The following is a 23,797-nucleotide window of genomic DNA, read 5'->3' as shown; positions in this document are numbered from 1 at the left end:
GATAGGGGGTTCCTGAGGAAGTTCCCCAAAAGGAAGGTGGACTTCAACTCAGGCCATGAGGGTCCTTGCTATCATCATGGACAGGAGTTTAGGGATGGGTCAAAGTGAGACACAGATTGGGTTTATTGAGAAAAAGGAAGAAGTACACACTCTGGGAGACAGGATGGAGTGTGGGTGTGGGAGAGGAATGCACTAGCTACATTTCAGCTGGGCATATTTATACCTGTGGACTCTATAGTGCAGAGACGTGGTCTAAGAGGGTGTTTTCAGCCCTCCATTGTGTTGGTAACTGGACGTGTTAACCATTGCCTACCAGGGGCAATTATTTTCTTCTTTGTTTTTTATGAAAACTTGCTAATCATTTCTCCACCAGAGAAATTTATTGTTCTGCTTGTTGAATGCAGACAGTACCTCACTGTTGTAACACTGAGAGTTTGATGGCCCACTGGGTGTATAGATGAAGTCATCAGATCCTCGAGATAAAGAATACTGACTTGTTGAGCAAAGGCATTCTTAGACCTGCTTTTCTTCTAGGTCCAAGACAGGAAGAAAATTATTTATGGACCTGTAGATAAGGCCTAATGATTGACTTAACAGTGCTGTTTATGACCAGAGTTTGTGAAAATGACCTTTTAATCTGGACTTTGAACCCATATGAAAGTGGACTTTGGGTCTGGACTTTGAATCACCACTCTCATTTGTCCCACATGTCTCTTCTCTGCCCATCCTTATGTCTTCTGTTCTACCTCAAAATGACTGAGTGATGTTTTTATGAGCGCCTTTGACCAGTTGCTTAGCTCTTCCCCTTCTTGATGCATGGATGGGTCTTCCCATGGTGTGTCTCCATGGACATTGCATCACAATTGAAAAGTGCATCTTGGGTTGTGGAGTTAGAAGGCACCATATACACCTTAACATCCAGGACACGAGTCCTTCCTATAGCTTTCTGACAGGTTCTCTTTCAGCTTTGACTCAAATATTTTTTTGTGACACAAAGGTTCTTCCTCTCTCTCTCTTTTTTTTTTTAACCTAAAAAAAATGGAGTTTTTTATCCTTCTATTTCTCTTCCCTGGATATCATTCAACCTCCTGCAGCCCATAGACAGTTGCCATCATTTTCTATGCTGCAGCGTGCCCCTTATGCTCTTCCAGGTCAACATCCCAGGTTCCTTCATCTTCTTTTTCTAACACTGTGACATCCTACAAACTCGGTCATTAAGGGTCAGAACATGGGGCTCTCTCTGCAACAGTCTGTGGCTTGAGGGTGAGCTTTCTCTGAGCTGCGTGTAGACGTGGCATAGCTAACTTAGTTTTTAAGCTCTCTCTAGGAGCTGAAAGGGTCCCACAATGTCCACAGAGCTTGGTTGTGTTTTAACTTTTGTTGTAAGTTGTGAGTTGGTGGGAAAGTCTTACTTTTCAGCTAGTATCTGAGGAGGCATAGTGGGCCACACAGGATGTGGTCTCCAAGGTACACCTCGTGGATCACTGTGTTTCTACCTGACCCTGGCCATCTGCCCTAGAGTGGGCCTCTGAGGGGAGCAAGCATCTCCTGCAGGACCCCCAAGAGGGAAGTAGGACATGCACATTTGCTGAGCTCTCCTTTTATGGGGGGGTATATCATGTGTTCTGTGTTATCAGATTCTTGTACAAATCCCTTCTAGAGAAACGTGTTTTTAACTCCATTTTGCAGGTGAAATTGAAAGACTAAGTGCCTTGTTCAAGTTCAAGTGAGTAACAAAAACAGGGCCATGATTCACATCTTCATGGGAATGCAAAGCGCATGCTTTCTCTTCCTATGCTGACCAAGCATTTTTTAGGCAATAAATATTTCTTAGGCATCTATATATTTGCATGGGGATTACCAAAAGTAAAGGTGCACACACATCTCCAGCTCAGAGATCTTTGAATTCCTTCTTTCCTTCTTTCCTTTTTTCCTTCCTGTAGAATCCAGAGCCTCACACATGATAGATAGGCAAGTACCGAGCCCAAATCTTTGAATTTCTAAAGGAGAATTAAGACAAGCAACTATGTCATTAATCAAGGTGTGGGTAAGTAAGTATACTTCTTGGGTATTAATTACTGGACTTGATTTGAAAACTGTTGTCCCTAGACTTCCTAATAAATGTTCACTGTAGGGCCTAGACCTGTCCAAAGGATCAGTATCTTTTTGGTAGTTTTACACAGATATGATGTGGCCAAACTGGCAATAAGAGAGATTTAATTGGAGGCCCAGGAGATACATGCAATGATATTTGTTCAAGGCCACAAGGGGGTAAAATTGACCTTTACCACTGCCTTCTTTTAAAAACATATGTATATATATATATATGTGTGTGGTTTAAAGACTTGTGTGGGAAATCCAAGCACTGTTCAGATAAGAAAAAAAATGCTTTTTCAATTCCTCTGGGTTAAAAGGGGGCAGATAATTGAAAACAGTTGCACTTTTAAGATTAGAGAGTTGACTGTAGTGAATTTCCTCCATAAAAGCCCAATGGCTGTCCTTTTCTCCATCCTCCAGACCCCCAGCACCATCATGCCGAGAACAACCTGAGGAAGTTGTTATTATCAGAAGAGAAGCCTAATTCTGCAGTATATCTTAGATGCCCTGTTGCCCTATTAGTGATAGTTACTGGAACTTCTACTTGGCATCTAATGAAAATCCCACTTGCTGCTGCCAACACATACTGTGTTCTGTAGGAGGAATTCTTTTAAAATGTTGCTCAACCCTTGAAAATAGTCATAGGCTTTGCAGGACCCTTGATTTTGGTTCCCCAGGCTTTTCAGCCCTCCCTGAAATTACTCTGAGGAGGAAAATGTTCGATCCCTTTAATCAGGATTATAGTTCTTCTCCTCTTCTCATCCCCTTGTGAGGCTGAATGCAATGGCGTAGCCAGAGAACCTGAAACAGGGCTGTGCTGAGAGGCACGTCTCTTCCTAGCTTGTGGGTGGCGTGTTTCTTACGGCACGTTAGCGCGAGCCTGAACTCTGCTTGGCCAAGTGTCTCATGGAAATCTTTCCCAGAGAATGGAATTCTGTGGTTCTGCCAAAGAGAAGCCCAGCTGTTTCTTGGTGGCTCCCTGCTCTACATCACTAGCTGGATGTATTGGGCACTATGCAAAGGGACCTCAGGATCTTAGCCTGGTTTGCTTCCCCAGCTGCCCTATGCGGTCAGTACTATTACTATGCTCATTTTAGGAAGATGGAATCAGAAAGAAGGAGAAGACCAGCACCTTTCCCACAGCTAATCATGCAGCCAGTAAGCAGGGGAGGTAGAATCTGAGGTGCCACAGTCCATCTGACAAGGGAGAAAGCAAACCTGTCTGTAGAATCACTTGTGGTTAACAAGTGCAAGTCCTTGAGCCACTGTGAGCTCTTTTTGTAAAGCAGAGCTGGAAGACAGATGTGTATATCACCAATAGGTGAGAGAACAGTGCCACACACACTTTTGAAGGGCAGAAAATGACTGGGGAGTGCTCAGTCCTGACCTGTCTTCATTAGAAACCATGCGAGAGTACGTTTACATCTCCAACTAAGGCGCTTTGCATTTTCCTCAAGTTGAACTTGATCGACTTCCAGAGGAAACTGGAGGAGGAATCTCCATGAATTTAACAGCCTCCTCTGGGCATCTGTTCAGTCAATCATCCACTTTCAAATCCTTATTTAGCACCAATAGCTGAAACCTGGCTATAGTCACAAATATATTTGCTTATTGCTTTCATGAACTTTACAGTCAATCAAAAAGTTACACTGCTTTTGCGCGGGTAGTACTAGGGATAACTCAGGAGTGCTTTACCACTGAGCTATAAAACCTCAGCCCTTTTTATTCTTTATTTTGCTAAGTTGATGAGGGCCTCACTAAGTTGCTGAGGCTGTCCTTGAACTTGTGATCCTCTTGCCTCCGCCTCCCGAGTTGCTGGGACGACAGGTGTGCACCACTAGGGCTGGCTAAAATTTAAACTAATCTTAACTTTCATCTTTCCAGGGGAAGATCCTGAGGCTCGGCGGCTGCGGACAGTGAAGAACATCGCTGACCTGCGGCAGAATTTGGAGGAAACCATGTCCAGTTTACGGGGAACTCAGGTTACACACAGGTATCTGCAGTGTGAGCTGGTTTGTAGAACTAGCTGGGAGGTTGGTTTTCACTGCCATCTGAAAAGTGATTTAGTTAGTAGTGGAAGAAATAACCTGGCTCCCCAAATATGCTAGCAGAGAGAAGGCCAGACAACACACCGAAGAGAAGGAGAGGGAGCAAAAAGAGAGATTCCTCCTCCAAAGTGGAAGGTTATTAAATCCTTTCCGTGGAGGACACTGTGGAGCAGCTGTATTTCAACTTCTCTTTACTCACATTTCCCACAACTATATCCTGCAGTTAAAAGGAGCAGGTGAACTGAGCCTGACCTGTGTGATAAGTTGAATAACTTGAATCCCTCCCCAGTCTTCTGATATCCAACAGCCCACGATATTGTTGGTCATGCACGTGCATCATCAGGCGTGTAAGGAAATGCTGATAACCACCTATGATCATGTTAACTATGATTTAGTTGGACGGATTACGTTGGAAACACTTATCAGGTTGTTTCCTTTGCGCAGCAAGAAGTTGAAGAGGGCACCACCTGGGATATCCTTTGTGATTTTGGCACAAGGAGGTTTTACAGTTTGTGTTTGGCTTTGAAAATCAAAGAGAAGGGCTGGGGGTGCTGGGGGTGCGGCTCAGTGGTAAAGTGCTTGCCTAGTATGTTCGAGGCCCTGGGTTCAATTCCCAGCCCTGCAAAAAAAAAAAAAAAAAAAGAAATCAAAGAGAAGTTCAGTTTCCCCTGCTGAACTCTGAAGTCTCTATTGCTTCTCTAGTTGCAGTTTTTATTTCTTTTTTTTTTTTCCCTTTGATAATTGAGTGTAGGGAGGAGACATCAGGCTTCCCCCAGCCAGCAATTTTGCAGATGGGATTTAACGCCATGGGCTCTGTCTTCAATAGCACCAAGGGGTTCAATATGAAGAAAGTCAGGCCACTTCCAGGATTGGGGTAGGGAGGTGCAAAAACAGCTCCAGGAGCCAAACAGGTTCTTCCAAATGAACTTGGGGGCTTTGGGGTGACGCCTCTTAAGCCCTTGGGTATTTAAAGGACATGCAGCCAGATGCTAGGTCATGTGACTCTATGATTAGATACAAAACCTTTCCTTTTTCCCACCATAATCACTGACACTGACTTAATGTTGATGCAGCATTAGTTTTGATGGATCTATGGGCTTGAACTAGGATATAATTATGACAGGAGAAAAAGCCTCAATGGTTTTTTTTCTCTGCAAGACAGAATCTCACTCCGTGCCCACTTAGGAAAGCTGACTGCTATTCTAAGAAGATACAGATGATCTGCTTGATCACGCACAGAGCATGCAGGGCTCCGATGATGAAGGAGCATAAAGGGTCTTTCTGATGCCTAAGGATGAGCTTAGTTTCCTGGAAGATTCCCACCCATGTGACATGATTTATTAGCCCTGGCATTGGCCAGTCTTTTGGGTCAAAAAGTACAAAGAGTAGGAGAAGCAAAGGTCTGGGGGAAATGGACCTTGGAGGGTTAGAGGATGAGAGCAGTACCCTCTCTTCAGCTGGGAGGGACTAAGGATGTGAGATATGGCATTAGGAACTTCAGATAGACTGGTGCATCCTTCCCTAAAGGAAAAGAGCAGCAATTCTCAAACGAAAGGGCAGTCAGGAACCTTTAGGCTGTGTCTTTGTTGGTTCAGCATTCTCCATTTCCTTTCCTGAATTGGAAAGAATATTCCAGTAGTTTAATTAAAGTCATTGGGACAGGATGCTATACTTTTCATCAGGGAAAAGGTCTCCTGGCCCTTTTAGATCATTGCATAGACGTGCAACTTCCCTTTTTCACCATCTTTAGCGGAGGAAATACATTCCGTGGTACCTGGTGCCTCTTATATACTTTATATAGAAGGAATTCTTTATAATTCTAAAAAAAAAATTAAACCACGTACAAACCACAGAGGATCCTAGGCATGTTAGGGTCTAACCCTGGTTGTTTTCATGTTTTTAGCACATTGGAAACAACGTTCGATACCAACGTCACCACAGAGATAAGTGGCCGTAGCATTCTCAGCTTGACGGGGAGGCCCACCCCTCTGTCCTGGAGACTTGGCCAGTCCAGTCCTCGGCTTCAGGCAGGAGACGCCCCCTCCATGGGCAACGGGTACCCACCTCGAGCCAACGCCAGCCGGTTCATCAGCACCGAGTCAGGCCGCTATGTGTACTCCGCCCCCCTGAGGAGGCAGCTGGCCTCCAGGGGCAGCAGCATCTGCCACGTGGATGTGTCAGACAAGGCAGGAGATGAGGTGGACCTGGAGGGCATCAGCATGGATGCCCCTGGCTACATGAGTGATGGAGACGTCCTCAGCAAGAACATCCGAGCTGATGATATCACCAGCGGGTGAGTGAGTGCCTGGGCTCCTGTCTGTCGTTTAGCCAAGCGGGAGAAGCCTTGGCCCCTGCTTTCCCTTTTGCACAGCCTTTACTTCAGTTTGGAGCAGATCACTCTGGCTGCCTCAGTTTCTGCCGTCTGTGTTGGAGGCTGCGTGGCGTGGCAGGGACACTGCTGGGCTGAGTCAGAACACCTGGGTTGACAGGTTTGGCTGGTAACTCTCAAGTCCCCACCAGCTGCCAGAGTGACACTGGAAAACAAACCTGCCACCTCGGTCCCTTAAACAAACCTTGCACTGAGCTGCGTCCCCACCTTTTAGGATGGCCTACCCAGTCCTGAGGGACCTGGCCCTACCTGCTTCTCCAACCTAATCAGTCTTCCCCCACCTTGCTCTCTCCCTGCTGCAGCTCCTTCCATTCTTCCATCTTCCAAAAAACAGCCTTTGCACTCATTTCTGGTCCTGGATTCTGCTTCCAGAACTCTACCTAGCTAGTTTCCACTTGCTGCTCAGTTGACACCTCTGTGAACGGGCCCTTTTTGACCGCTTAGTTTGAAGTAGTTTGTGTCCTGCCCCTGCGCCAGTTACCTCTGTCACCCTGTGTTGGGTGCTAACCTAATTGTTTCCCTGCCCTCTGGTACTTGCAACCTGTTGCACCATGAAGCTGGAGTATTGCCTTGCTTCTTCATCACGGAATCACTTCTGCAATGACACAATAGGAGCTTATAAATAAAGCTGAATTAATGAGCCCAAGGGCCGGTGAACGAAGGAACAAACCCTAACCGCCTGTTTCTTGATTGGTTCATGTGTAAAGTTAAGGATAGTGATGAGAGATTACTAAGGACCTTTTAGATGAGCGTGTCACGGCTTCGTGTAGATGAGGCCTGGCTTCCTGTTTGTAGCTTCACTTTGAGATCACTGCACAAATAAGGTGTGTTTCTTTATCTCACTTGACTGAGGCTTCTTAATTTATCAACGGGACTTGTCCAAAAGTTCTCCAAGGTCTTTTCCACCTCTAAATGGTTCTAGTGATGAAAATTACATATAAGGAAAATCAGGAATAGAATAATCATGCCACTCATTTCCATGAAAATGATAGTCAGGAACCCCCTGGGTGAGTCAGTATTTTCACAATTTTAATAATAGCCAACTCCCCTGTGATGTGCGGAGAAGGGTGCGGGTGCTCTACATGTATTATCTTGCTCTGTCCTCACAGCAGTCCTTTGAAGTGAATGATCTCATAATCCCCATTTTATAGATGAGGAAACTGAAGTTCAAGAAGGCAAGTCCAATAACTTGCCATGATTATGCAGCTGTCAAGAGGCAGAGCCCGTGGCCAGTGGCTCATCATTCTTAACCACATGGAACGCTCTTGCCTAGCACTGTACTGCTGCATTGAAATAGCACAACTGCTAGAGTTTATTTCAAAAATTTTTAAATTTTGCATAGCTCTGTCTGTATGACTAAAATTGTTCTTTTATCTAATTAGAAGCATAGGCATAGCAGTTGTGCTAATCAACTTTCCATTGCTGTGACAAAATACCTGAGATAAGTCAACTTAAAGGAGAAAAGATTTATTTTGGCTTATGGTTTCAGAGATGTGGCCCAAGATGACTTGGCTCCATTGTTTCCACTCCTGTGGTGAAGCAGAACAGCATGGTGGGGAGCATGTGGTGGAGCAAAGCTGCTTACCTTATGGCAGCCAGGAAGAAAAGAGGGAGAAAGAGGCCAGCGACTAGATATTCCCTTCAAGAACACACCTCATTGACTTACTTCCTCCACGTAGGCCCTGCCCCCAGAAGTCTCCACCACCTGCCAATAGCACCACCAGCTGGGGACCAAGGCTTCAACACCAGAGCCTTAGGGCTACATTCCAGACATTCCAAGCTGTAACTGAGGTGCTTTCCTTTGTAGTAGTAAAAATCTTTGAAAATGAAAGCCACCAGACTCTTAATGATTTAACAAATTTCTGCTATCTGGAACTGCTGGGAAAGCTGATGCACTGATAAATTAAGTGATCTGGTCAACTTAGAGCATATTTTGCATTCCTAATTTTCCATAAATGTGAAGAATAGTAATATACACCTGTTCATAAAAGTGAATTGCACACAATTTAATCTTTTATAATTGTTTGGAAGACTTTTGGTATCTAGCATAATCCCAAATTTTATCATCATTAATTCTCAATTCACTCTACTACTCTAAAATCCTAATTACTTTGACTCCTTTGAATACTGTAACAGAGACCTCATTTTATTGCTGGACCAGTCTTTCAATCCTAACTGGTCAGTGAATTAATTTTGATGTAGTTTTGGCACTGTCCACAAGGTGGAGACATTGGGACACTCCAAACTCTTAGTGGTGTCACAGGGAGAAACTCCTGGTTTCCCTGGCCACCCACACCAGAGCCTTCCCCTTGCTACAAAAGCCCAAGTGTTTACATTTCAGTTCCTGCTTTGCAAAGCTTACATTTTTAGCATGTGAGATAGTGCTTAGAGCAGGCCTAGATAAAAGTGCAGAAATGTAAGCAAACTACCCAATTACTGAAATCTGAGAACTTTGGTCTGGTTTTTCTTCTCTTGCTCCTTTTACTGCAGGAATTTACCTTCAAAATAAGGATAGCCCAGATGACACTTAATGCTCCTTCTGCTAGTATCATTCTAGGACACTTGTTAAGCATGTGTGCATCTGTGAATGTACTGGGGAAAGTCAGCTTTTGCCTTTACCTCCTGGGCTCAAGGCAAGTCACTTCGTGTCTTTCCTATTGATGTCTTTTTCTGTACATAGACACGACAAGGTTGTAAGCATCAAAAAGCTGGTCACTTGTTCTGTTCTTCAGAATCTGATGTCAGTCGTTGGTGAGGCCATTGATGGAATCGGGGAAAAACAAACTGAGCCCTGTGACATTAGGCATGTCATTTAATTTCCTTAAGCCTTAAAGCACTAAATGTGAGGGTTCTTTTTTTTAATTTAAATTTTGATTTTATTATATTTCTGGTATTGGGGATTGAACTTATCTATTGCTGAACTATATCCCCAGTCCTTAATAAATTTTGAGACAGGATCTCACTAAGTTGACCAGGCCTGCCTCTGCCTCCTGAGTAACTGGGATTCCAGGTGTGTGCCACCATACCAGGTGTAAACATGGTTCTAACCTTCTATAGTTAGACTTCTTCCTGAGGTTGTGTCATATAAATGACAAATATCTAATGAAGACACAAAATTTCAGCCAGGATCTAGCTATCATACCCAAGTATCCAGACACTTGGCAACAATGAAATGATGAAAATTTACATCTTAGGTATTTGGCTTAATGGAAACTTAGCCTTGATATATGAGTGTTAGTGGATCGATCAGTGCCAAGTCTTCTTTGAGGAACGTTCTTGCAAAAGTTGGCCACAAGTGCATTCAGAAAAACTCTAGTTGTTTTTAAAAATGACACTGTACCTTGGCTCAGTGTAGCAGCTACCTCTTGACATCTCTAGCTTATGTTCTTCACCGGGGTGCATCCTTCAGTGCTGGCTAAGGAAGGACAGAAGTTACTTTATCACCATGGAGTTTAGCTAAGTACTTGATGGCAAATGCCTCTTTGTCTTTGTATGTATATGTTTATCAAACCCCCGTATTGCACTTAAGTTAATGCCAGGCATGTCTAAATACTTTACAAGCTATCATCTGATCTCACCCTCCTTTTATTAGATTGATAAGTTGGGTATTGGCTGTGTTGGAAAAGGAATTAAAATGACAGATGAAGATGTCTCTTATTAAGTTCTAATCTCAAGTCAATTCTCTACTCACATTCTAAAAATTCAGAGTGCCACATGCTACATAATAAAATTAAAGGGACAGACTTCACGTCCATATGTTTCGAAAGGTTTTATTTGCCAAGAGAGCACTGAGTTGCATAGTCTTCCAAAGTATAAATATGTATCACTTCATGGGGGATAAAAATGACCATTTGAACTTAACATCTGAAATTTTCTGCCAATAAGAACCTTTAAGGGGCTTCCCAGAGCCTTTGGGAACAAACCTGGACTCCATAACTGAACATGGGAGGCTCTTAGTGGCCTCTGCCTTCCCTTGGTTGCTCCTGGCCACACCAGGAGATCATATCTACCTCAAGTATCAGACACTTGGAAACACCCCAGGGCTCTGTCCTTCTCACTGCTGTAGGGCACTGCCCTCAGCAGAGGCTGTCTCCAGCATTTGCAAAGCTCTGTGCCTGCTTTCTGCCTGGGATTCTTTTCCCCAGGAGTCCATGTGACTGAGCCCAAAAAAACACCTCCCCTGCAATGTCCCCCAGACTCCCTCAGTCAGAGTTAGCTGTGTCTTGTGTGTTTCTGATGGCTTTGGTTCTTTCCTAGACGGTGTGTAAGCTTTTCACTTTGCATGTGAAGTGTTCGAGGAGGACTGGCTGGTGGCCATAGTTTTAAGGGACTTGAGATTTAATCCTGGCTCTGCCAGGTGAACTGGAACAACTTCTTAATCTTTGAAAATTGGAGGTAGAGAACTTAGTTAGCCCCTGACAAAGAGTCCAACATGCTCAAGAAACATGTATGTGTCTCTGTCTGTCTGTTCTCCATTAAACTCAGAGCTCCCAGAAGGTAGACAGTGCCTGTTAATTTTCTAAGCCCAGAGAGCAGAACCTAGTAGGTATTGCCTATTCTTGGTGTCTAGCCCAGCAGGACCTTGGACTTATATAACTTGTCACCACCAGCTGTGGAAGTCCATGGTTCTGTTTGTAGAACACTTGGAGGAAAGCTGCGTATCCCGTGCGTCCATCTCACAGCCTGCGTAGGGTGCAGTGCTCTGCTGTCTGCTGGTTTGTAACATTAGACATCATGATATTGGGTTGAGACTCCCTGCTAGTGACATCCAGGGCCGAGGAAGCTGCATTTCAAGTGTGGCCTGACATTGTGGAAGGGGAAGAGGGTTATGAGCACTCTGGTCTTCAACGGTGACTTGGTGGCAGGGGTTACTCCATCAGCAGATGTGACCACAGACTCAAGCTGGGAGACTTGGCTCCCCAAAAGTGGAAGAGCCATCTCTGCTGAATCACCTGTTGCTCTGTAAATACGTCAGGGTGTGGCTCAGGTAGCTTACTAGGACAAAACACCACCCGACTGCCCTCCAGGCTGCAGAAGGTTATTTCTCACAGTTCTGGAGGCTGGAAGGTCTGAGAGGGCCAGGATCTAGGGAACGCACTTCTCCTGACTTATGGATGGTGACTTTCTTACTGTGGCTTCACTTGGTAGAGAAAGGACACTGGTGTGTTTTCCTCTCCTTACAAAGACACTAATCCCATCTTAGGGGTCTCTACCCTTGTGACCTCATCTAAACTTAATTGCTTCCCAAAGGCCCTACCTCCTAGTGATATCACACTGGGGTCAGAGCTGCAGCGAAATAGGAATTTGAGGGAGACACACTCTTGCAGCCCACTCAGGGAGTTCCATGCTTTGAAACACCATTTTCATGTGTAATTCCCTGTGCTGTTCCCTTCATTGCTACCAGGTCACCTCCTCTCTGAAGCCTTCTCTAATTTCATCTGAGCAGAGGTGGGAACTCCTCTCTGGGATCCCCTGATATGTGAAGTATCTGTGACAGCACTGTGGCACCACATCAGAATTACTAAGTGTATATGCACGTGTACGTGTGTACGTGTAATACATGTGAGAGAAAGAAGAGAGCAAAACCCATGCCTGTCACATGCTCTGAAGGTTCAGGTCACACTGTACAGTGCCCAGTCAGTGGTATTTGTTGGATGAGCTACAACTGACCTTAAATAAGATATAGCTCCCTGTCTCTCTAGATGGATATGTGCCTGAGATTGAGGCCTCTTTGAGTGAGCTTGAGGCCCCAGCTATGCAGTCTTCCTTCTTCTTGGCCCTATCTTACCCTCTGATTAGCCCAGACCTTAGCACCTTCTCCATCCAGGTGAGCCTGACGTCAATGGTATGGGAAAACAAGGACAGTTCAGGCCATTTGCCAACTAGGTTAGTGGAAGACAGAGGGGCCCAGTCCTCTTTCCCTTTCTTCCTTGAACATCACAGGACAGATGTGTGAGGTATTCCTCACCCAGGTGTATAGGACAGCATGAGAGACTCTTTCCCTCTGTCCTTCCAGGCCAGACAAGGAGCTGCTCTGGCAGGCTGTTGTTCCTGGCAAACTGATAGGAGAGGAAGTCAGGAATGTGCCCTGGGGCCAAGATAAATGGTTTGAGGAGAGTCTGTCCTGAAAGGCCCTGATTCCTGGCAGCTTCATCAGGGTGTGGCAGCCATCTCTGATTTGAAAAGGATAGGTTCCTATTTCTCTGGGCGGATCCCACTGCACTGATCTGGGCTGGTGGGCTCCCGGAAGGCTCAGGAAGCTCAGGCTGCCAGCCGGCCACTGGGCCGGTCTTGGTGGGATTAGAAAGCTTGGCCACCATGGGCAGTAGAGACTCAGCTCCATGAGACCAATCTGGACCCTTGAGGAAGAGATGGACAGTTTCTCTAGTTCACAACACCTCAGACACTAAACCTGTGGAGTTGTTTTTCCAGCTACACAGCAACCAATTCTTCTGTGCCAGAAGGGTGGCCCATGGTTCAATTTAGCTCTGACACTGTCTACCTAGAGTTGATCATCGACCCCTCAGGCACTGCCCCATAAGACTGCCATGCCCTACCTCTGGTGCCATTAGTGGATCCCCACGTTACCCACACTTCTGTCCAAGGTGTCTACAAGTTGAGGGTCCCCATAACTCCTTCCCCAGGCTCAGTAATTCACTGTGATGGCTCACAGAACTCAGGGGAACACTTTAGTTATTATTGCTAGTTTATTATTAGGCGTATCAAAAAGGCTACAAAGGAGCAGCTGGATGAAATGTACATAGGGCAAGGTATGAGGGTGCAGGGAGTTTCTGTGGACACCCTGCTTCTGGCACCTCTGTATGATGACCAACCCAGAAACTGTCTGCACTGCATAGTTTAGGGGTTTTGTGAGGTCCCGTTTTGCAGGTGTGACAGAGCCAGTCACCAGCCATTCTTGATTAAATCAGTCCCTAGGCCCTCTCTGCTTGGATTCCTCTGGCCACCAGCTCCCATCCTCCAAGGGTCAATGGGACAGCAAAAACTCAAGTTATAAATAACAAGGACATCACCACTCCCACCCCATCTCTCTGGAAATTCCAAGGATTTAATGGCCCTATGCAGGAACCAGGGCAGAAACCAAATTATATTTCTTATCATGTCATAGCAAGTCACTTGCTCCTAGTGCCCCTTATATTTAGAGACATAAAAGGTCCAGTGAGGCTCCAAGATGAAGGTGCAGGCCCAGGTAGCCCACTAGATTGGCAATGGGGTTGGGCCAGTCCCCTCTGCAGTGCTTCCATTCCTCTCCTCTCCCCTCAGTGTTTCCCCAGAGATAGGCCCCATGCTGCATGAATTCTCAGAAACCATGCTTTTCCCTGTCTAATCCTTTCCTTGGTGTTAAATATCTGAGCAAGTACAATGACCCCTGTTCTCCTGAGCAGCTCTCTGAATAGAGTCAGCAAGCTCAGAGTCATGAAGGGAGCGGGATTGATTTCCCCTAGGGTTGTGGAACAAGTGGTAGCTTTCCCTGCATAGCTGGGATGTCATCAGTGTGGGTGGTTCGGCTGAGGGATGGCTCTGGCTGCCAGTGTCAAGTCATCCCTGGTGGCTGGAGCAGCATGGACTGTGCACGCCTCTCCCATCCAAGGTGGATCTACTTGACTTACTGAGTATGGAGAATCTGTTACCCCTTATCAGAGCTGGTTAGGCAGTCTTACCAGAGAAGAAAGAAGAATCAATCTACCCACATACTGGGAGAGGAGAAATTCCCCAGTGTACCAAGCCTCCTGTATCCACAGTTGGGTAGGTTTGGCAGGCAGAGAACCGGATTAAAACCACATTTACTGGAGAAGACCCAGTGGAGAAATGAAGGATGGTATGACTTTGACACAGGCAGCCCAGACTGCCACTCACATCTAGTAGCAAATGTTGGCCTAGTGATTTATAGGAAAGAAAGAAAAATAGAGATGGGGGGGGTGTCTTATTTTCTCAGGAAACTAGGCTTAGGCTCCTACTTCTTGGGAATTTCATAGCTTAGCTGGAGGGTCAAGTCCCTGTCCGCCTCTCTGTTGCATCTGATGGGGAAGGAATAGGAGACAGGAAGGAAAGTGGGTGCTTTGGGAGAAGGAAGTCATCCTCAGGCCTTTCCTGAGGGGGCCACTCCCTGGCTGACCTCCTGCCCTTAGCGCCATCCTCCTGGTCCCACAACTGTCCAAAGCACAGACTGTCCTAAATGGCGAGCTGGAAGTCCTTCCTTTGGCTCATCTTCTGGGGAGGCTCCAGGTGCAAGGCAGTCAAATCCCATTTCAAATGGACTTTGAATTTGTCAAATGCTAGGGACTGTGCTAAGGATCCCAAGGCCAAGAGAAATGAGCATGTCAGAGTTGCCAAGGTCCCAGTGCTGTAGAAGGAAGGGCACGTGACAGCCAGCGTGGATCAGTGTAAGATGGTGAACTGAGGAAGCTAAAAACTCCACTGGGATGTGAAGACCCCCCCGCCCCCAGCAAGAGAGGAAGTGGGTAGGGGAAGAGTGGGCTGTGGAGTCAGACCTGGATGTAGGGCTAGTTTTGCCATTCTGAGCTGTTTCCTTTACCACACCATCTTACAAGGTTGTTTTGAGGCTTCTGTGAGATCATGCAGGGGACTGTGCCCTGCGCATGAACTAAGCACATGGTAGATGCTCATGTAATAACATCCACCTTGTTCACCACCAACAGCAATTGCCTCATCTCTGGGACTTGTGAGCTGAGCCTTGAAGGATAAGCAAGAATCCTCTGACCAAAATCAAGCACAGTGGCATTTGAACACGTGGGTGGGGGTGTTATTTTGAGAATGATGCTGGGGAAGGGTTGAAGATTCAAGGTGGCAAGGGCTAGGGTCAGATTAGAAGCCATTACAGAGGCCCCAGGAATAGCCATGCTGCGGGGTAGAAGAAACTTTTTATGTAAAACCCATCCTGCCATGCGGCCAGTTAGACAGCATGGAGAACCCTGAAGAGATTTGTTCCCAGTTCCAACCTGTATAGCACCTGGCTGGAAATGGCACTCATTTGTCCTCAGCACCCTGTGCTTTTCCAGCTTTCCCTCTTGCTCATCCATACCTAGACAGTGCCCTCCAGATTGTCTCAGGCCTCCAGGTCGCTGGTCCACCAGGGCTGAGTAGCTATTCAAGCATAGTAAGTGGCAGCCTATGGAACATGACTCTAGGGATTTAGGGAAAGCCCCGTCTCACAGCTTCCAGTTCTCATCCTGGAGAAGCCCAGGGCCCCAGGTCAAGTGGTGATACATGTTAACATGCAGAGGCAAAATAGGGGGACTCCTGGATAGGACTGGAGGTCATGCAGGTCCTGTGGAGACTTTTATGTCCTCATTGTCCTTCTGGGAAGCCAGCTGTACTTACTTGCAGTTAAGAATACTAATGTGTGAAATTGCAGTGACCACTAAATGGGGTGACAGAGAGAGTGCAGTATAGAGCCTGGGGCTCTCTGGACCCTTCCAGGTCATCCTAGTAATAATGATGAGTGTCCAGAGCAGAAGAGAAGTGCTTGATATATTTAATTCTCTCCCACCATGGCTCATCCCCAGGCCCCTGTTGGTAAGAAGCTGGTGAGACCTTTCCTTGGAGTGAGGGTTGAGATAGGACCAGAACTGATAGACATATGGGAAATAAGAACACTACACACAGGGCTGGTGTTGTGGCTCAGTGGTAGAGCGCTCGCCTGGCAGGCACGAGGCACTGGGTTCGATCCTCAGCACCACATAATCGTAAAATGAAGATATTTTATCCACCTAACACTTAAGAATAAATATTTAAAAAAAAAAAAAAAAAAGAACACTACACATTCTACCCATGCTCCTATACTGGGTTAGAGAGCCCCACTGGAGGTAGTCATGCCTAGCAAGGCTCTTCTTTTTCCTGCCCGCCGTCTAGACACTGTCTGGTTGGAACAGACTCCCTGCCTTTCTCGGGGCTCTTCCTCAGTACACAATGTCCACAAGCCTGCGTCAGTAATTTCGGCATTACTCTGATTGGCCCTGGGTGTTTCACCCAAGGAAATTCCACCTCGGGTCCACTCTTCTACACCACAGAGACTGCATTTTATCTGATTCAAGTCAACAGGTATTTAACAAGTGTCTCAGTGGCTGTGCCCTGGGGTGTCACGGGCAAGAGAAGGCAGGCTGCAATTTGTTCTCAAGGCCAGACTGTTTGATACTTCTTAAGGTTTGAACAACGTTTGGTTATTGAAGTTTCCCCTCTAGTACACCCGGGACCCCTGAGTCCACTCTCACTGAAAGGTGCTCACACATGCAGGGAACCTGTAGCTCTGCACGGTTAGGTGACAGTGGGGGCCAGCGTGCATTCACCCTTCTGTACGCTGTATGTCTTGTACAGCTCCCGGACTCTCCTTTGCTCTTCTCATACACCTGCTGTTTTAACATATGGGAAACAGAGGCTCAGGAAAGGAAGCCATTCCCTCAAGAGAGGAATGTGCAAGGAGGACCCCTGATGCCCAGTCTAAAGTGGGGGACTTTATATGATATGGGCTTTATATGATATTATTTTCATTTTACTGTAAAAAGAAAAGAAAAGTCCAAGATGTAATTGGTACTTGATTGTTTTAAGCTCATGAGGAGATGAAAAGGTGGCCTCCCCATGTATCATTATTTTCCCTTTGCATGCTGACATTTCAGTGTGATGCCGCCTATTATAATTTGGATCTGGAATGTCCCCCAGAGGCGCATGTTTTGAAGGCTTGGTCCCCAGTGCAGCAATATCCAGAGGTGGGGCTTTGGGGGACACTTGGGGAAGTGATTGGATCATGAAGGATCTGACCTCATCAGTGAATTAATCCATTGAGGGGATTCAAAGTTGAATGTGTTACTGGGGGGCAGTAGAAGTCTCAGGAGGTAGAATCTTATTGGAGGGGGTGGGTCCTTGAGGGCTTGCCCTAGTGGCCTGTGTCAGCCTCAGTCCCTTCCCCTCCCTCTGCTTCCCTGTTGCTGTGAGCTGAGCGACTTTCCTCTTCCCCGCTCTGCTGCTGTGGGTGTGTGGCTTCACCTTAGGCCAGAACAGTGGATCCAGCCAACCAGAGGCTAAACCTCTGAAACCATGAGCCCAGGTAAAGTCTCTCTTCCTTTAAGTTGTTTTTCTCAGGTATTTGTCACAGCAGATGAACACAGTGTCCTCCTGCATTCTCCGGGCCATCATCTTCACTGGAGAGCAATAGTCTGCAGGCACCTCCTTTCCCTCCTCAATGCTTTGCAAAATAAATGCACCTTGAAGAAAGGGCCCCGGTGTCACCGGCTCCCCCCAGGTTCCCCTGCTTTTCCTGTCACCCTTTTGTGGAACTCTCATGAAGAAAACTCGCTCCAGATTTATTTTTCTCTGAAGCATGTGGGTCCCTCAGGTTGCAAATCCCTTTCCCAGTTGATTTCCCAGGGCCAGCAGCCAGGTTGAGTGAGCGGATTTGTGATGGCAAGGCTGGAGAATACCAAGTTTGAGGGGACATGAATCTATAAGGAAACATTAGATGAGGCTGGGAATATTTTGGCCCTGAGACAGTAAGCCCATGTTGAAAGACTCAAAGGAAGACCACATGTGCCTGGGCCCAGATCAAGATAAGAAACTGAAGTGCTGTTGAGACTTCACGAACCTCCCACCGGGCTGTTCTGGAGACCTGGCATTACAGTCAACCCTTTAGACAGGAGTTGGGACCGCTCGCCACATTCCTTTCCTGAGCCTCTGTTTTTCGTATGTTAAATGGCAGGTGTGTGATGAGGAGCAAAGGAGAGTGTATTTAAAAAGTATTTGGCACATATAGTATGGCTCCTTGAAGCCTTGGAATTATTGAATCTACTTGCCTGTTTGGTCTTTTATCCTGCCCAAGGATATTTACCAAGATGCATGCCACACTGTTTCGTATTGTTGAGTACAATGACCAAATCGTTCCTGGCTGGATCAGAGCATTAGTCCAGGTTCTGTAAAGAAACAGAACCAAAAGAGTAAGTGCAAAGAGAAAGATTGGTTGATTGGTTTCAAGGAATTGCCATGGTGGAGGCTGGCAAAATCTTAAGGGCAAGCCAACAGGCTGGAGACCCAGGGCAGAGCTAGTATTGAAATTCAAGTCCAAAGGCAGTCTGGAGGCAGAACTCCCTCTTCCTGAGAGGATGTCAGTCTTTTTCTTTTAAAGACTTCAACAGATTAGATGAAGCCTCTATATATCATGGATAGTAATCTTTTTTGATTCAAAGTATACTGATTTGAGCCAGCATGGTGGTGCATACCCACAATCCCAGCAACTCAGAAGACTGAGGCAGAAGTGTTGCAAGTTCAGGGCCAGACTCAGCAACTTAGTGAGACAGTGTCTCAAAATAAAAAATAAAAATGGTAAGGATGTAGCTCAGTGGTAGAGCATCCCTGTGTTCAATATCTAGTATGTTAAGCTCATTTTGAAAGTGACTTCATAGAAACATCTAGACTAGTGCTTGACCAAAATGTCTGAGCATCGTGGCCTAGCCTAGCAGACACATAAAATTAGCCATCCTTGTCTTTAAGCAGGCTTTGCCGAATGCTTAGTGGGAGGAGGCAGCTTACCTGGGATCTAGAGACAAGAGAACAACATATCAGCAGGGATAAACATCTTTGAGGACTCAGAGTTAATGTGTCCTGCTGGGATCTAACTACAAATGAAGAGTTTATGCAAGCCTTGCAAGGCCCTGCATCCCCTCCCGGGTCCCCAGGCCCCTGATAAGAAAACTCCTTGAGAAATGGAGGTTTTGACCTTTCCTCTCTTTTGGGACAGGTGGTGGTACTAGGGATTCAACTAAGGGGCACTCAACCCCTGACCCATATCCCCAGCCCTATTTTGTATTTTATTTAGAGACAGGGTCTCACTGAGTTGTTTAGTGCCAAGTTTTTGCTGAAGCTGGCTTTGAAGTCATCATCCTCCTGCCTCAGCCTCCTGAGCCACTGGGATTGACCTTTCCTCTTAATCCTAAAATAACTGCACAGTGAGATAGACACACTGGCATGGACACCTCTGGTGGGTCAGCAATTTTTGAGATCCAAAAGTGAAACAAGATTCCCAGTCTAAGAAAGGGCCCCAGTTTGTCTCCAGAGCCTTCAACTATAAATCAAGCCCATGCTCACTTCTTGATGTTGGGATAAGTGGGAAACAGGGATCTGTAGTTCTCTTGGCTGCACTGTTGGAGTCTGTATCCCAGTTCCCAGAGCTCTGTGTCTAATCGCCTGTCATCTGTTTTGAGATTAGAAATCTCACATACTTGAGCAGTGAAGTTTAAAAAGTGAAGTCAACTCAACTTTTCAAAAATGCAGGACAGAATGTGATGTTGGCTGCAGGGAGGACAGGGAAGGCCTCAGAGGGTGTGGACTCAGCACCTGCACACTGTATCTTCCCCCACCCTCTCCCCAACCCGGACACAGCCTGTAGTGGTGGTACTGGTGCTGTGATTCAATATAGCTAAACGGCTTGGGAGTCTTTTCATTGTATACTGGGCACTGTGTAGAGTTCTTTACGCACGCTATCCCACACATCATCAGTTCTTTGAGATAGAGGCCATTTTTCATTCCTATCTTTTAGTGTTGAGGAGACAGAAGCTCAGAGAGGTTACGTTATCTGACCAGCTCAGAGAGGGGTAATTGCTAGAACAAACCTTTCAACCAGACTGAATTCAAAGCCTGTGCTCCCAGGCTCTGTACAGTATGTCTTGTCACTGTTACTAGGCTCATGCTTTGAATATGTGCAAGGCAAGACCACAAGAGAAGAGTGTACATCTCTCAACCTTGGGAGTCCTGGAAATTATCTTGTGCCACTTTGAAGAGTGCTAGAACGGGAAAGTGGAATTCAGAAGAGTGAGAATCAGAGCGCTGGGTTGCACAGGAACTTAAAAATACCTGGGGAGGCTGGGGCAGGGTGAAGGCAGGTACCGCTCTTTGCCTAGAAAGCATTCTTACAGGTTTAGTTTCACTTAAATGTCACAGGTCTTTAAGGCAGCATTAGAAACACTTGTATCAACATTCCCTGGTGCTTGCACAGAAAGTGAGGGAAAACCTGGCCGTGTGTATGTTGGAAATGAGAACCGATGAAATGGTCAGAGGCGGTGAAGTTCAGATCTGGAGCCAGCTGCCCCCGTGATTTACTGAAGCGCCTCTAGCAACGGGCTTCCTGTGGTTGACTCTCACAAGGTGGACGTCTCAGTCACCTACAACTTCCAGCCTTTGTAGCTGCAACACCTGCATTTCTCTGGTGAAATTCTACTCCCCTTGCCCCCCACCCACCACGAACCCAAACAAACCTCACAATGACAAGCTTAGTGTCACCAGAGACCTCAGAACCATGCAGGGCAAGTTAGAGCTTTATTAACTGAGTGGCTTTTGCCACTCCGTGGGAGTTGTTAATTAAAACCACTCAGCCATTGAGTTGAAGAGGGCAGGGATTGCAGGCTGGTGTGGCCATTCAAGAAGTCCACACAGACTTCAGTTGACAAAGCCATTCACCAGAGGTGTGTGCGAGGTTCCTTGGGAACAGCCTTCATTGAATGCCGTGCAGCCAGGCTCCCTGGGGACAAAGAACTGCCTGGCCTCTGATCAAGTGTGCGTGATAGTTAATAATAATGATGATCATGATAATAGGGTTAAGTAATATTGCATGTTGAACACTTCTGAACATCAGGACTGTGTACCTTACTTCATGTGCATTTTCTCTTTTCATCCCCACTTTAATCTGTTGCTTGGGAACTCTTCTCCCCATTCTCCTGATGAGGACACAGGGGCTTGGAGGGCATCTGGAACTTGCCCAAGGTTGCAGAGCTGGTGGGTTGGGGAGCTAGGACTCAAGTGCAGCCAGCTTGGCCTCAGTGCAGGCTCAGCCACTTGCTTTGGGTCTTTCATGGAAGCTGTGTAATGTCCAAGTCTAACTCCTCTCCTTGCCCCAAACCTGTTTCTACTCCTGTAGAAAAAAACCATCAAGTTTTCTTCCAAACCCCAAACCCAGAAAGAATCTCATACTCTTCTGTTGCCTCATTCCCAGATCATCAGTCACTACATGTGATGGCGGCTGCTTCTCAACTGTCTCTTTCTCTCTGGTTTCCTTTAGTGTCACTGCTCCCAGTTCTCACCCAGATGATGCCATCCCACCCCTTGGATGGTTCCTCATCTGATCTCAACACCCATCCAACAGGTCCATCCCACCATCATCAGGGAAGTCTGAAATCTGATTACATATCTGCTTACATGTGCCCAGCAGCTCTGGGTGTTCTCAGCAAAAGGCCCCCTGATTCAGCTGCTAGAAGTCACCATTTTGTCAAATTCACAGGGTCTCTGCATTGAGAATTGGTACAAAGTACAGTGGAGAAGGCTTGTCTCTCGTGTGAGGTCTTGGAGCTTGACCTGCAGTACCTCCAGGACTGGAGAGCCACCACGGGATTTGTTCACTCCCCCCAGATACATGGGCTGGGCCCAGATGACTGGAAGGCAGGATGGCTTAGCCTCCTGGAGCCTCTTGGCTTCCTCGAGGCACAGAGGCCTTGGGATTGCAGATTTCTTAGATGGGGCTGCAGGCTCTGGGGTGAGGAATCTCATTGAGCGCAGCAGAAGTCACATCACCTTTTATGATCCAGCCCTGGAAGACCGTGTCATTGCTGCCCTTCTATATGGTTAAAGCAGCCCCAGGCCCTCCAGATTCCAGAGGAAGAAACACACCCCACTTTCCAGTGACAGGATGGCAAAGCCACTATGAAAAAGAGCGTGTGTGATGGGAGTTATGGCTGTGGTCATCTTTGGAAAGTGCAGTCTGCCACATCGTGCCCTCTGTGACGTCCAGCACAGCACATGAGACCCTCCCTACAGCCCCCATATTGTAAGCTTTGCAGAGGCACAGACTGGTCTTTCCCACATTCCACTGTGTCTGCAGGGCCTGGCATAGGGCATGACACCTAATATTGCATTTGGGGATCTAATAAAGGACCCACTTACTGAACCTCGTGGCTTCACTTTTCTGCCATCTCCTCTCCCCATCCTGCCTCGTCACTCTGTACCTTAGATGTTTTCCTTGATTTAGACACCACAGTCACACACCTCTGCATGGGTCTGCACTCTGTTTATAAATCCTTCCCCCTCATTCTCAGCCACCTGCCACAGTCCTTTGGGAGTCAGCCCAAGCTAGGGAACTTTCCGTGGCAGACATCAGGCTTGCCTCCTCTGGATTCCCGAGCTACACCTCTAGATGGCTCCTCTTACTTCCTTTTGGCTTGACTGATAGATAACCATCTGTCTCCCAGGTTACAGTGACCTGGAACAGGGCATTTATGTCTTCTGACTTCTGTATTTCTACCTTCCATCAGACCTACTCTGTGTGCTTAGTAACAGGTGAAGTGAAGAATCAGAAAGCAGGTGGTGGTGGTGATGGTACTGCTGCTGCTGCTGTTAAAAATAATGATAATAATGCAGCTAGTCATTTTTGTTGTTGTTCTTTTGAACCCAGGGGTGCTTAGCCACTGAACCACATTCCCAGCCCTTTTATATATATATATATATATATATATATTTTTTTTTTTTTTTTTTCCTTTTTTAAATTTACTTTTTAGTTGTAGTTGGACACAATACCTTTATTTTATTTATTTAGTTTTATGTAATATTTATTTATTTATATTTATTTATTTACTTTTATGTGGTGCTGAGGATTGAACCCAGGGCCTCACATGTGCTAGGCAAGTGCTTTACCACTAAGCCACAATCCCAGCCCCCTTTTTTATATTTTACTTAGAGACAGGATCTCAATGAGTTGCTTACAGCCTCACTAAGATTTGAGGCTGGCTTTGAACTCATGATCCTCCTGCCTCAGCCTCCAGAGCTACTGGGATTACAGACATGTAGGACTGTGCCCAACTCAGCTAGTCTTTATTAACTGATTTTCCTGTTACAGGTATCTTTCAGGCATTATATTGTTGAATAATAATAATAATATTCTTCTTTTTCTCCTCCTCCTCTTCCACCTCTTCTCCTCCTCCTCCTTCCTCTTCCTTTTCCTCCTCTTCTTCCCTCCCTCCTCCAACCCAGTGGTGTTGTGCCACTGAGCTACATTAGCTACATCGCCAGCCCTCTGTATTTTTTAATTCTGAGATGGGACCTCACTAAGTTGCCAAGGCTGGCCTGGAGCTTATAATCCCCCTGCCGAAGTCTTCCAAATAGCTGGGATCACAGGTGTCCACCTCTGAGTCCATCTTTGTCAAATTCTTATAGATATGCTAGGAGGCCTGACACATGTTGTCAACCCCATTTTAGA

The 23,797-nt window shown here is 46.3% G+C and overlaps 1 protein-coding gene across 7 annotated transcripts in view; it reads left to right on the top strand.

Moving 5' to 3' along the window:
- Nav2 (neuron navigator 2) overlaps window positions 1–23,797 on the top strand; it is a 379,713-nt gene that overhangs the window by 217,520 nt on the left and 138,396 nt on the right. For all 7 annotated transcript variants that reach the window (XM_058576946.1, XM_058576948.1, XM_058576945.1 and 4 more), the window contains 2 exons: window positions 3,982–4,090; window positions 6,049–6,438. In XM_058576946.1, coding sequence (XP_058432929.1) covers window positions 3,982–4,090; window positions 6,049–6,438 — 499 coding nt within the window. The remainder of the gene's footprint in view (window positions 1–3,981; window positions 4,091–6,048; window positions 6,439–23,797) is intronic.

Source organism: Marmota monax, unplaced genomic scaffold, assembly GCF_021218885.2.
Source record: "Marmota monax isolate L192 unplaced genomic scaffold, Marmota_monax_Labrador192_F-V1.1 WCK01_AAM20220418_F8-fsc00061, whole genome shotgun sequence".
Lineage (NCBI taxonomy): Eukaryota > Metazoa > Chordata > Mammalia > Rodentia > Sciuridae > Marmota > Marmota monax.
The sequence above is the reverse complement of the archived record's forward strand: the minus strand, read 5'-3'. Positions and strand labels throughout refer to the sequence as shown.